Here is a 14,097-nt window from a genome sequence, read left to right as displayed (position 1 = left end):
GGCAGTCTCGGGGTTAATAGCCCCCATTCAGCCTTGTAGGTTATTGGTGCCAGTTGCTTCCCACAACAAAAAAGGGTTGCATTCTAGCTATTCCTGCTGTGGAGGGTAAGTGCTTAGTGCTATTTACTTAAAACATTTTAGGTTGATGAATTACAAGCACTTCACTCTGGGTAAAGCTCATAAATTCAGCCCCTACAAAAAATAACAAGCTGACGGCACTTAGTCCTGTTTATAAGGTTCGTACACATCTATCTTTGATACAAGCACAAGTAGATCTTCGTGAAAGAGCACTGCAGCCTGTTAAAGTAATAAGAGAGGACTGCCACAAAGCAGGAAGCACCGTACTTCCAGATTCACTACCATTAGCCCCTGTGCTTGAAGGGCATCTTGAGGACGAGGTCTGCTGAGCAGGGAGCGTGCGTGCTGTGGAGTCCAGATTTGTGCTCCTCCCTGCCTCTCTCCTCCCTTTATTCCTGCCACTTCTCTTTTTTTGTCGGTAGAACGAGCACCTGCCTCTTAGCCTCCCTCTTCTTTACTAGGCAGAGATGAGGTAAGGAGCTGCAGTGGGGTATGTGGAGCTCTTTGAACCCTTCAGCCAGGTGGAAAGAGATGGGCTTTAAGTGAAGACTTCATCAGAACCAGGAGTGTTCTGTTTTGGGCAGTTTGTTTGGGAAAAATGACAAACCCTAACAATGACATAATGGCCTGTAAGTAGTATAAGTGCAAAGCCTGAAAAGCTTATGTGCTGTCAAGTATCAGAAAAGGAAATCATTTAATAAAGTAATAAACATGAGACTCGTCCCGCCGGTTGGTGATTCCTAGAGACCCTGCAGGGATTGTTACGGGGTGCGTGACTGCTCGGAACCAGTGACTGAATAACCTGGTTCCTCATCAGCTGTGGGGAGTCCGAACTGTCACACACATCAGGCTGAAGCTGCATTTGCAGTACCGCATTGAACATTCAGTACTGCAGATAGGATAATTATGCTGCTTGTCAGATACTAGAAAAGTGCAAAGAACATTCCTCCACTTTGCAACAGCTTGGACCCAAGCGGCAGACATGCTGTTCCCTCCGACTGGTGTGACCGCCCCTTCTTCAGCCAGAGGGCCAACTACCACCTGGTTTTTAAGACCCATTCAGACAGTATGAGGGTGTGTGTGAATGAAGCCCCTCAACCCCCAGATCCCCAGGTCTGATTTGTATTCTCAAGGCATTCTGTTCTGTTAGCATTTACCAGGTCACATTTCCTGTCTTCCCTCTCAGACATGAACAGGGACAGTGCTCTTGTGCCGAATTCATCATTTATCTCTTGTGCTGAGCAGAATGACTAGGATGTAGTGGGTGCTCAATAAATGTTTGTCAAATAAGTGATAGCATGGCTAGCTCGATGAGAATTGATGGTGCCCTTTCTGATCTGTCATCCATCATCCATCGAGTGAAACAGGACTGGGAGGCTTTACACAGTATCACTTGCGAATATAAGGGGGGGAGGCAGGGTTACAGTGAATAATAACTACTCCTCATTGAGTATTCGCTGTGGGTCAGGCACTGTCTCAGGCTTTTTAAATGTATTAATGCACTCAACCCTTAGATCAGTCTGCTAAACAGGTTCTGTTTATTACCCCCATTGTGAAGCCCAGGGAAGTCCAATAAGTTGCCCAGAGTCACATATGACAGCTGAGATTCATGAAATTCATCCCATGTTAGATAGCCATCACCTATTACACTTTTTAGACAGGTTCCTGGAAAGAATTAAGCATTAAATGTCCTGAGGCATCCCTCTTATTTAGTGACTTCACTTTTCTCCTGTATGTCTAGATGGCACTAGTTATTTTCCTCCCTTATGGAAAAAAGGAGAAAATAGTCATTCAGATAGCTTGGTGTTTTGTGCTTCACTTGAGAGAGGTGGAGTTAGACAGCGGGCAAATAATTGGTTTTAGATGATAGTGTTGGTTCTCTTGGAAGTTCAGCAGTATGTTCCATTTCTATTCTCTAGTCAAACTGAAGCACGATAGCTTATAATACACCTTTTAATATATGTAATATATATTTATAATATATTTTTATATGTTTATAATGCTACTATTTCCTACAAAGACCTTTTTTTTTCCCAAAGATTTGTTTATGGGCCTCCCCTGCTGGCGCAGCGGTTGAGCGCTGGGCTGCGAAGCTGCCCGCAGCCTCTGCAGTGCCGGTTCGATCCCCAGCCACCGGGCGAGGGTCCCACATGTTGCGCAGACCTCTCCTGCCACGCCCACTGCTCCCCTCAGCAGTGTATTTCGACGGTCTGTCTGTTCTGTTCCCCACTCTGTCTCTGGTGAATTCTCTCACCCTCCTGTGCTTCTGACTGTACCCAGTGCTTGTATAAATAAATAAATAAATCTTTAAAAAAAAAAAAGATTTATTTATGCATACAAGAGCTGGGGTATAGGCCAGAGATGCGGGGGGTGAGAGGATTCACCAGAGACAGAGCGGAGAGCAGAACTGACCGAAGTACACTGCTGAGGGGAGCAGCCGGGGAGTCAGGAGAGGTCTGCTGCGCCATGTGGGTTGCTCCCTGGCTGGCTGGGTGCTGCAGAGACTGCGGATTGCTTCTTAGTGTGGTGCTTAACCCCTTGCGCCACCAGGGAGGCCCCTACAAAGACCATTTAAGGTTTGGACCTCTAAACCTTTGCATATGCTTTTCCCTCTGCCTGGAACACACTTCCCTGCACACTTCTTCTCTAAGCCCAGTCTTCCTGCCTCCCTTTTCCCACCACAGGAGTAAGTCTAGATGCTATTTCCCATCCCTCCAAGACGGAAACTTTCTTCCTAGGGGTCCCTATAGCCCCTGGAGCTCCCTGTTGTGGGCCTGACAGGTGGTGTAGTGCTGAAAACCACACCAGAAGTTGACTTTATGTGTGAGATAAGGGAGGTTATTATCTGTTACTGACTCTTTCAGGTCTTAGATCTATTCTGTGAGAACAGCCTCATCTCTTTTTGTTCCCCATTTATCCCATGCACCTTTGGTGATGCTGGACACATGGTGCGTTTCCCAAATATATGCTAAAGGAGTGGATGAATGGGGGTTCATTTTTCTTTAAGTCTTGAGACTTGGGTGTTTAAAGTAGTCAAATCTATTCCATTATTTTTTACTTTGTCCCATATCTACACATTTGGCAGGCACTGTGGGGAATAGAGAGAGGACTGATGTTGCTCTTGTTCTCAGACACCTACAGTCTAGGGAGACATTTAGATCTCTTCACAGTGTCACCAAAGGTGAGCATGGCTACATTCTGGCAACCCTGGCTAGCGCCAAGGAAGCCCTATGCACACCCAAGACCTCTCTTGCCCAGGTTGTTCTGAGAACCAGGAGTAACGGTGACCAATGGTTCTTGTTTGTTAAGACGGAGAAATCCAATTTAGGAAGACTAAGCAAGTCACATACATTTGGGGAAAGACTTGTTGAAAAGTAAAATCTCATGTAGGTGAACAACATGCTGAAGATGTTTAATCCAAGAGGAAACTTTTTAATCATTTAAATATAAAAACATTTATAAGTAGAGCTAAGACTGCAAATGTATTTAGGACATCCCTGCCTAGTTTCCTCAGACTCCTTAACTTCTCTAAAAATTGATCAAGAAGATGTGGTACATATACACCATGGAATATTACTCAGCATTCAAAAAAGATAAACACATGCAATTTGCAGCAACATGGATGGCGCTGGAAGGGATCATGCTCAGCGAAATAAGCCAGAAAGAAAAAGAAAAATACCGGATGGTCTCACTCATAGCAGGAATCTAGAAAACTTAAATAAGGGACCAGGAAAATGAATAACTATAAGAAAGTGAAAATCAAAATCAACAAAAAACTATGAACCAGAGACACTTTTAGGGGGGCGGGGGCGGGAGGGGAGGGATTGGGGTCAGAATGGGGGGGGCTGCAATTGTATGGGGAATATAACAATAAAATTTATTATTTAAAAAATAAAATAAATAAAATAAATAAATAAAGTAAAAAAAAAAAATTGTTCATCCATTTCTCCCCGAAACTTGCTACTTCTCCTGTATTCTCACTCCCCTTTAGTGGATCTATGTGGTGCTTAGCTCAGAAATTTGGGGGTCCCTGTTGATTCTTTTTCCTTCATTTCCCCACCAGCATTCAGGCACTAGTTCTGTGACTGTCTCCTTTCCATTTCTCAGGCTGCCTTCTCCTTCCTGTTGCCTTGGTTAAGGCATTTGTTGGCCTCCTTTCTGCCCTTCTTTTTTATTATTATTATTAATTTCTTATTTTTTACATCATTGTTCATTTTTAAACAACATTTGCTTCCCTCCCCCCCTTCTCAGGTGTAGTCCCCATAGAGTTTCCTTCCCCTATGCCCCCCACCCCCATCACCTCAGTCCCCTGTGCTCCCCCCTCCCTCCCTCTGATCCCTCTCCCTGCTCCTCCCCTGCAGTATGTCTCTGGTTTATAATTGTCTGTTTTTGCTTTGTTGTGTTTTGTACTGTTATTATTTTTTTTTTACACTGATGTCTTATTTGGTTCCCCTATATTCCTGCTATAAGTGAAACCATCTGATATTTTTCTTTTTCCTTCTGGCTTATTTCACTGAGCATAATTCCTCTATCCACGTTGCCCTTCTTGGTTCTACTTTTCTTCCCTCCAACCTATTCTTCATCCTGTTTGTCTGGTCACTCTGCCTGAGTCTTCAGAGATCCCCCACGTCACAACCAGTTCCTACCACATCCCCTCCTGAGTTCAGGTTGTCTCTTTCAGTTTGACCAGATGGCTTACAGTTTCCCTCAGAGAAGGCTTTTCTAGACTTATTTCCTTTTCTCCTTCATCTAGTTCTCACTTGTTCTTTAAAGCCTTTTCTGACCTGAGTCCTTGCTGTGCCTCCTCCGGGGACCACACTTCTACCATTTTCCATCCTCAGTGTCTGTCTAACATTGTTTGGCAGTTAGGATGTGATCTTAAACTGCTTGTTGAAAGAATAAGAGAGGAAGCAGGGGCTTTAAGTCACAACGAGGTATAAAGGAGCAATATGTGACTGTTCCAAGAATGGATTTTGTTTCAGGGTTGGAGAAGAGTGTTAAGACACCAGTTACTTACTGGACAAGGTGACTGGGGAGTGCTGGTAGAGAGTGAGACAAAAGGAAGCCCTCAGGATAGGAACTGGGGGCTGCCCCCCTTATGTCACCAGTGTCATTTTTAGCAGGCTGCCAAGTATCTCTGATTCTTACTTGTACAAAATGGGGATGAGCCTCCCTGGTGGTGCAAGGGGTTAAGTCACAGCACTTTGAAGCTATCTGCAGCCACTAGCACGAGTTCCATCCCTGGCCAGGGAGCTAACCCACGTGGAGTGCAGCAGACCTCTTATCCCAGTTCTTGTACGCATAAATAAATAAATAAATCTTTTTAAAAAGGGGGTGGGATGGGTCTACAGTCGGTAGTTGCTGAGACCACTTCCAATTCTGACTCTCCACGGTGCTCGGAGTCAAAGTTAAAAATCTATGTAGGTCAACTGAATCTGCGCGAGGGTTTTTTCCCTTTTTATCTCTGGCTCCATGGGAACAAAGACATTGTCTCTTTGCATTCAACAAAGACAGTTTTATATTTTAAAAACAAAGAAGTGGAAGGCAATACAGTAAAGCTGCATTAATGCAATATTATGTTGAGAATTTAAACTCCCTAGTCAGGCAATTCACTCACCCTTCTCTTCGCAGCTTTCCTTTAGATGCGTGGCACATCCCTCTTGCAGACAGCCCCTTCTGCCAAAGCCTGCTGGCCCTGAGTTATGTTGGTCTGGGAATCGTTACTTTGATCTTCCTGGCCCTTGGGCGTTTAACTTCTTCAAGTTAATATCTGTTTTTTAGTGTTACATTATCTTGTAGCAAGGTAGTCATTTATAATTTATGTACGATATACTGGCTTAAAATAGAGACTAGAGGATAATCAACATCCCAAAGCTTCTAGCTTTCCAAAATAACATTTCTTCAGTGAAATCCGCCTGTAGGAATTAGAACCTGCTATGAATTAAAAAACCCTTTGCTCTATTGTCAGATTGGGAAATGGGTGTGCCAATAGGCATTATTAAGTCTTACAGAGGGGATGGAGGTCATCTTTTGTTAAGCTAAAACTTGTCATTTTATTTTATTCAAAATAATCTCTAAAGATTTAAACCTTTGTAGTGTTCCAGTGGCACCACTAAAGTCACAGATTGGGGACAGACAGGAGAAAGGGCCCTGGTGAAGGACAAGAACCAAAATAAATATCAACCACTTGTCTGCTGTGGTTTTGGTCGCCACTTTGCTCTTTGACTTTGACTGCAAACTCGGAGAAGGGTTGGGCTTTCTCCTATTGAGTACCTTGCAGAGAACACACTGTTCATTCACATGTATTAAAAATAGCCTACTTGAAAAGTCCCCTGTAGAAACAGCAAAAGCCAATCAGATATTAGATGTCTAACTTATTTTTTCCTTCTGGCTCTTATAACAAGTCTTTAAACCCCACTTTTTTTTCTCCATTCCTTTTCATTATGCATCTTCGTGTGCCAGGACACTGGGTGGAGATTCCTGATAAGGGCAAAAGAAGGACAGATGCTTCTGCAGTTGAGTGGTTTTGCTCTTCCAGTGTCTGGTGACCTTGGATTTAAATCTCAAGATTATTCTTACTGTGACCACCGTCTCTGTGATGTGTCTCCTGTGCTCACCAAGTATATTCAGTTATGTGCATAACTATGCCCAGTGTGCATTTGAATGTTCACCTGACACTTGGGAGGGTCAAGCAGCTTCAAAGGGTAGTATGGGAACATCAAGGGTGATTTAGCTTGAAAGCCACAAGGTGGCAACATTTACTAAGCTGCTGGGCATTTCCTTTCCCTGGTATAATGTTGGACTTGCTTTTCCAACTATAAGATTGAATAGCTGAGAAAACGCTTTAGCAGCCATTGCTGTAGGTCCTTTTGAAAGTGAGGCTGTAGAATAAACATACTGCATTATATTGGTGTCAGTTTGTCCCCTGGGCTTGGATACCAGGAGTCTGAAATTGCTCCGTGTGACCGTGGACGAGTTGCCTTCCCCTTGGCCTAAGTTAAGTATCTGTGACAGGAGAGACCTGTGATTGGGCTGACTGGTCCCTAATGGTTCTTTTTCTTTATGATTTATGTCTTTGATACAACTTCCTCCCCTACACACATACACACACACACACATACACATACCTATGTATTTAAATTGAGGTATAATTGACATGTAACATTATTAATTTCAGGTGCACAGTATAATCCAATATTTGTATATACTGTGAAATGATCACAATAAGTCTGGTTAACATCTGTCTCCTCACATAGTTACAATTTTTTGTCTTGTGATTAGAACTTTTAAGATCCACCTCTGTATTGCTTTTTTAAAAAAACTTAGTAAAGCCATCTTAACTAGCCTTTTGTCAGAGTCAGGATTTAAAAAAAAAAAAATCTCAAGGAAATTAGTGTCGTTAGAAGCTGCCTATCTCCCTGGGTTAACTCAAGAGGCTAGACTCTCCTAAATGAGGATGCTTATTTACCAGCTTTCCTAAATTAGCAGCTTTGGGGATATTAAGATCTGTAAGGAACTGTCCAAGGGAGGTATTGTGTATGCTTTGCAGTGATTAAGCCATTAAGCTCTAATTGGTATTTTCCCACTCATGGTTTTGTGTAGGAAGCTTCAAAATTATTTAGTTATTCTGTGCTCATCAGCCACCTTAGTGCCATCCCTACATTTTGGAATCTGAGAGCAGGGAGTGCAGGATAAAAGCTTTTGTGCAAGAGGGTTATGACTTTTGCTCACAACGTCCTTCCCTGTTGGTTTGTTATATTGCAGATGAAGTGGAAAGGGAAGGACCTGTTTGATTTGGTGTGCCGGACTCTGGGGCTTCGGGAAACCTGGTTCTTTGGACTGCAGTACACAATCAAGGACACCGTGGCCTGGCTCAAAATGGACAAGAAGGTTGGGCTGGAACTTGGTGAACTCAGTGGGGCTGGTGTGTGCTCTCTGGCTTTTCCCTGAGCATGTGATTAGCTTATTTGCTCACCACGGGGTATTGCAAGTACTTGGTAGAGAAGGAGCAAGCCCTGAATTAAGTCTTGCAGAAAGCAGATCCTGAAGATGCCACAGGCTTTCTACTCCTCACGGACTTTCCTAGGCAGGCAGATCCTGCGGGGATTTGCCACCCTGGCCGCTTTACTAGGCTGATTGCTTTTGGCTTTATGCACCTCAGTTTTTTGAACTACTCAGACTTTATAAGTAAAAAATTGCATGTGTATATATATATATATATATATATATACACACACACACATAAATTGCTAAAAAAAAAATACACGTGTGTGTGTATACACACACGTGTATTTTTTTTTTAGCAATTTATGTCTTTGAAAGATTTTCTTGGAACTTATGCTAGTTAGGGAATTTTTGAGTCTTTTTAGAATCACTATGACCCAACTCAATTTAATCATTAATATAAACCTAAGGAATAGAGTGCCCTAATCTCTGTGGTGAAGAGATTCTAAGCTAACGTTTTCAAATGATGTGAACATTTGTCCTTAGTAATCTGAAATTCATGTTAGAATCTCTGCTGGTTATAGGTTTCATAGGGAACTTCCCAATAATCATGAAAGTGCTGCTGTGTGTCAGCGAGACTAGGACTCTATAGCAGGTCTGTGTGGAATCTTCTGGACCCTGCCACCTGGAATTTGGGCAGGAGCATGGAGAATTATCTATCATAGACAGCAGAACCTTCTCTTACATTTTTGTGACTCTCAGCAAAGTAAATTTTAAATCATACCTGAATGTTGGCCAAACGGATATGAGATTGGGGGCATTAGGAGCGCTGGAACCTGCTGCTCAAAGGAAATAAATTATGACACATGTTAATGGAGCCTTGTAGCCTGTCACATGGCATGTTTATGTCCCGGAATGAAATTCATTCTGGAGAGCAGATGGTTCAAGCTTTTCAGTGGGTGGATGAGATTGTTAGAAGATTAAAGGCAGCATGGTTTACTGACTGTGCTCAAGTATTTTGTGGGGCGTCTCCAGAGGTTCTGGGAAACAAAGGGTTGCCACAATGGCCAACGTTTCACTTCTGTTGCTCAGTTAATGTTTAGGTGATTTCACAATGACTAAGTCCATCATCTCTCAGCTCCATTTCAATATGGACCTAAATGTTAGAGGTCGGCAGCAAGAAAAAAGGGGTGAAGGAATATTCCATTCCTTGAGGAAATGGAATAAAACCTGCAGCCTAATATGAAGGATCGTGCCCAAGACCTTTGAGTTAGAAATGTCTAGGTTTTAACTATTTCTGTGACCTTGAGGCTTGGTGGCTTCCTAATCATAGCTACACCCACCCCTTGGGGATATTGGCTAATTTAGTCCAGAAGTACCATGTGAAGTATAATTCCTTGTTCTAGGTGGCTTTGCGAATGCTTCAAGCTGTAGAATCACAACCTTTGAGAAACGTGATAAATTTAGAGGGGAAACAATATACTCTCCCTAACTTGGGAGGAAGAGGTGCCCACATAGCTTGTTTGTCTTTTGCTTTGCAATTCTGTAGGTGCTGGACCATGACGTTTCAAAGGAAGAGCCAGTCACCTTTCATTTCCTTGCCAAATTTTATCCTGAGAATGCTGAGGAGGAGCTGGTTCAGGAGATCACGCAACATTTATTCTTCTTGCAGGTAAACCAGTCCATGCTGTGCACCCCCCTCCCCGCCAATACTCCCCCTTCTGTGAGAACTCACACAGGCATGGTTACGGAGGCAGCTTAGATGGTCCTCTCGGAGTTGACTGCAGATGCCTTCTCATTGTGATAATACTCCATCTCTGGAAAGTCAGTCACTTTGGTTTCATGATGTGAAAAAATCTTGAGAATGGAGTTATACTCAAGTGATGAGGCCATGAGTCAGATGAAATTGCCCAAGTGTGGTGGTGAAAGAATAGGTAGGAGTAGCTACTTGAAACCTCTTTGCAGATAGATCCTGTTTTCTTCTCACTAGCTTAAGTACTGAATAGCTGCAAAGGAAATTTAAAAAAGATTTACAAAGAGCAGTTCTTTCAAAAGTTCAAAATCTGTTCTCATCAAGAGTGGACTTCAGAACTCCAGCGACACTTGGGTTTACCCTGTGCTCTGGAACTTCAAACATCATGTTTCACGCTATTCTTTGTCTACTCTCTTATTTCTCCTTTACTTCCTTATTACATTGTAAGCCCCTTAAAGGCAAGGCTCACTGTACAGTGGGCATTCCATAAGTAATTGCTCAACTGAATTGAAGAAATTAGGAGATCCATGATTATAGTTGACTGTTTGGGGGCCCAGGAAAGGGAGGTTAGTGTGAGGATGAAAACCCAATCAGTTTTGCACTTGCCTGTTTTCATGGTTATTTACTGTGATTGGCCCTGGAGCTGCTGTCGGTGCTGGATCATGACGTTTGTGCCCGAAGGTGCCCACTGTCAGTAATGGCAAAGATCACAGCAGGAGTGTTAATGACATGATTTCCCAGAAGTGGATGTATATAGCCTGTCGCGTAGTCCTCCTGTAATTAGTTTGACCCTCAGATTATTGTGTTCAGTAAGTATGTTAAATGTAGTGCCCCCTACCCCCGCTCCCCGATAATTTCTTTCACTAAAGGGAAGCCCTTGCAGTTTTTCTGTAGCAAGCCTTTGTTGTTTCCTTTGAAAAGAAACCAAGACATTAGAAAATCATAGTGCTTGGAATGGAACCACATCCCGACCTCCCCGGCCCTGGAATGTCCCAGCGTTGTGGAGATGGCTTTCTTGTAAATGCTTGGAAGCAGTGCCCAGCTCTCATGTGACTTTGGCCTGATTTTCCCTCATACTGAACAAGGCAAACTTTACTACTTTTATGAATCTGGTATCTGTTGACATCTGTGAAGAGAGAGGTGGCTTTCCTATGGTGTTTATTTCTGTGCTCCCCCCACCCCTTCCTCCATGTCTAAAACCTCACACACACACACTGTACCATTCTGAGGAATTAAGTGCGATGAGATATGTTGATTCAACATTATGGCTTAAGAATTATATTTCCTGGACCTCACACATACTTAGAAGTTGAATCAATCAAAGTTTATTGCTTCCTTTTTTCTTAGAGCGGGCGTATTGAAAGTGATTTCTTTTTCTGCAGTCATAACTCAGTGGCCTTGCTGACTTTTGTCTTGTGTTAAGACTTAAAAGTAGACTCCATTTCCTCTAGTGCTGCGTGTGCTCAGCAGGGGCTGAGCCTGTAATCACCACCAGAGCTGCTCCTGACACTTCTCTAGTTCACAGCTCTCCTCTGTCACAGCCGAGATGTCAGTCCGTTTTAACCATGAAGATTGGTTTTTCTCTCCAGCATTTGATTGTGAACAGGAGAGATGAGGGGTTCTTATGGGTAGCCATCTTACCAGTAACTTCTCTGTGACTGAACTCCCTGCCTGTCTCCGGCAGTATAAAAAAATTGTACGCTTTGTCAGAAAATCATTAACGGGTTTGGCAGCCCTCGTTAGAACACCCTGCAGCCATCTGCTGTGACCAGCTTACACGGCTCACTTCCATGCACACGACATCATGTCTCCCTTGTTGCCCTTTCAGGTAAAGAAGCAGATTTTAGATGAAAAGATCTACTGCCCTCCTGAGGCTTCTGTGCTGCTGGCTTCTTATGCTGTCCAGGCCAAGGTAGGCTCAAAGAAGAAAAATGCATTCTTCCTGGGCATCAACTTGTATCCTGGGATCACTCTAGTTGTCTGCTTCTTCGGATTGTCTAGATTTCATAAAGATTTTCCCCAGAAAGTGGGTTGCTGTGGGACTTGTGGACCTGGGAAAACACTGTGGCTGTCCCAGCTTCTGTACAGTCTTGAGAGAGAGAGAGAGAGAGAGAGAGAGAGAGAGAGAGAGAGAGAGAGAGAGAGTATAAATGATAAGTATACAGCTTGACGAATTTCCTGTATAATCTCATTTTACACTTGTGGTTAATTACATTCACTGGATTAACCTCTCTTTATTAATCAGGAAAAATGAACTAATGGTCTTCAGTTTTGGCCAAAGATGGCCTTTAGATCCTTATTCCAAACTTATCTTCCAAGAACCTGCAGCCCTGTGTGTGTGTGTGTGAGGACCTCGCCACACCCCAGAGAGAACCCCACTTCACTCCTGATGAGCATGCCAGCTGAGCTATGGCTAGGCACTGCAGATTTTTTTTATTAATTAATTTTTTATTAATTAAATTATTTTCTCTTACATAATTGTAGTGCCCATAGTTTTCCCTCCACCTTACCACCATGAACCATCACCATGTTCCCTTATGTTCTTCCCTTCCCTGTTTTGCTCCCACTTCTCTCCCCTGCTTTGCTGTACGCCTCTGTTCTGTGGTCAGCTTGCTAGTTTTGAATTTTTTTTGACTGTCATTTTGTTTCTCTATATTCCACATATAAGTGAGACCATCCGGTATTTATCTTTTTTCCTTCTGACTAATTTCATCTAGCATAATCCCTTCCAGCTCCATCCATGTTGGGCACCAAAGATTTTTTGACCCACTGAGCTAAGTTGAGCTGTCTGGTTGGCATTCATAGAGAAGTCACTGTGGGTTAGGAGTGGTGGGAAGGGAGGCCCACCACTTGTGTTTTTTGTCCTATCTTTTTATAAGCCCTCTCTGTTTTTATAAGGCCAATTACAGAGTCAGACCACAGTGCTTCATATAGCACCTTCTCTTGGTCCCCAGAATTGGGGCAGCTGAATGACTTTTGTGATTTTGAAGCATAATCTTTTCAGTTACTACTTTCCTTTTTAGTTTAGTTTTTCCCCAGCTTCAGTCCATTGAGCCATTTTCCTCTAGTATTACAAAAGTTAAGAAGACACGCTTGCCTTCTTGGCCCACTTTTTTGGGTAGCTTAATATACTTTCAGATCAAAGCCAGGAAGTAACTGGCCTGTCATTTTTTTTTTTTTTTGAGGGGGCAGGTGTCTACACATGCTAGTTAGACAAGAAGGAACTCCAGAGTCAATGTAATGCTTTGATAGCTTGTCTAATACTTGCTGAGGATTCACCAGGCCTGAGGAGGGAGTGTTGATTTGCTAACTTAGTGCTACCAAAGTGAGTGTCTCACCTTGTTCCCCCCTCCATCGATGACTTGTTTGTATTTAATAGAGGTATGGGTAGAAGTCTTAAAAAGTTCACATAAAATTCATCTGTGACTGCTAGACTCCACTCCATGTTCTCAAGAGCCTCACAGTCTTTTCAGAGATGATGGCAAAGCAAGATACCACAGCTTAGAAACAGAAATAAACAGCATGACAAAGTATAGAATAAGAAGGGAAACTCCCTAAAAGCCAGAATTTGGGGTTTTCTCAAATAGAGTAGTAGTGATCCTCAGTGATTTGCCCAAGGTCATTCTGGCAATCTTGGGTAAAGTTAAGGGCAGAATTCATGACTTGCATCTTGTGCTGCGTCTATTCTACTACCCAGAAAAAAGAGTAATTGAAAAAACAGAAAATAGGCCTCGATTCAACTGAAACATATGCTTCCTTTTATGCCTTGATTAAGAATATTAATAGCAGGGCCTCCCCGGTGGCGCAGCGGTTGAGTGCTGGGTTGCGAAGCTTCCCGCAGCCTCTGCAGCGCAGGTTCGATCCCCGGCCACCGGGCGAGGGTCCCACATGGAGCGCAGACCTCTCCTGCTGCCCGCTGCTCCCCTCAGCAGTGTATTTTGTCACTCTGCCTGCTCTGCTCTCCCCTCTGGCTCTGGTGAATTCTCTCACCTTCTTGCGCTTCTGACTGTACCCAGTGCTTGTATAAATAAATAAATAAATCTTAAAAAAAAAAAAAAGAATATTAATAACAGGAAAAATGTGTCCTTTCAGTCAGTATTGTCCTGACAGTGATGAAGCAGTCATTGTCACTTTCATTAATTGCAAGGACTTCCTCGCCCAGGGTGGAATTCCTTTTTAGCACATCTTCTCCTCAGCTCAGAGGAGACCCAGTCTTTCAAGGACGCTACTTCTTTTTGAAAGGCTTCGGTTGCAAAGGCTACATTTTCTTTGCATAGATTTTGGGCCACAAATTCAAAGACCACCTGTGGAAAAACTTTTCA

At 43.1% G+C, this 14,097-nt stretch overlaps 1 protein-coding gene across 13 annotated transcripts in view; it reads left to right on the top strand.

Moving 5' to 3' along the window:
- Positions 1–14,097, top strand: part of NF2 (NF2, moesin-ezrin-radixin like (MERLIN) tumor suppressor) — a gene marked incomplete at both ends in the record, with an annotated part of 73,089 nt that overhangs the window by 16,172 nt on the left and 42,820 nt on the right. For 6 of the 13 annotated variants that reach the window (XM_084253286.1, XM_084253278.1, XM_084253282.1 and 3 more), the window contains 3 exons: positions 7,843–7,968; positions 9,572–9,694; positions 11,604–11,687. In XM_084253286.1, coding sequence (XP_084109412.1) covers positions 7,843–7,968; positions 9,572–9,694; positions 11,604–11,687 — 333 coding nt within the window. The remainder of the gene's footprint in view (positions 1–7,842; positions 7,969–9,571; positions 9,695–11,603; positions 11,688–14,097) is intronic. The other 7 variants (XM_084253275.1, XM_084253280.1, XM_084253283.1 and 4 more) reach the window with 3 other exon arrangements.

The sequence above is a fragment of the Talpa europaea genome (assembly GCF_964194135.1).
Source record: "Talpa europaea genome assembly, chromosome: 14".
In the NCBI taxonomy this organism is placed as follows: domain Eukaryota; kingdom Metazoa; phylum Chordata; class Mammalia; order Eulipotyphla; family Talpidae; genus Talpa; species Talpa europaea.
This window is presented reverse-complemented; position numbering and strand designations above follow the sequence as displayed.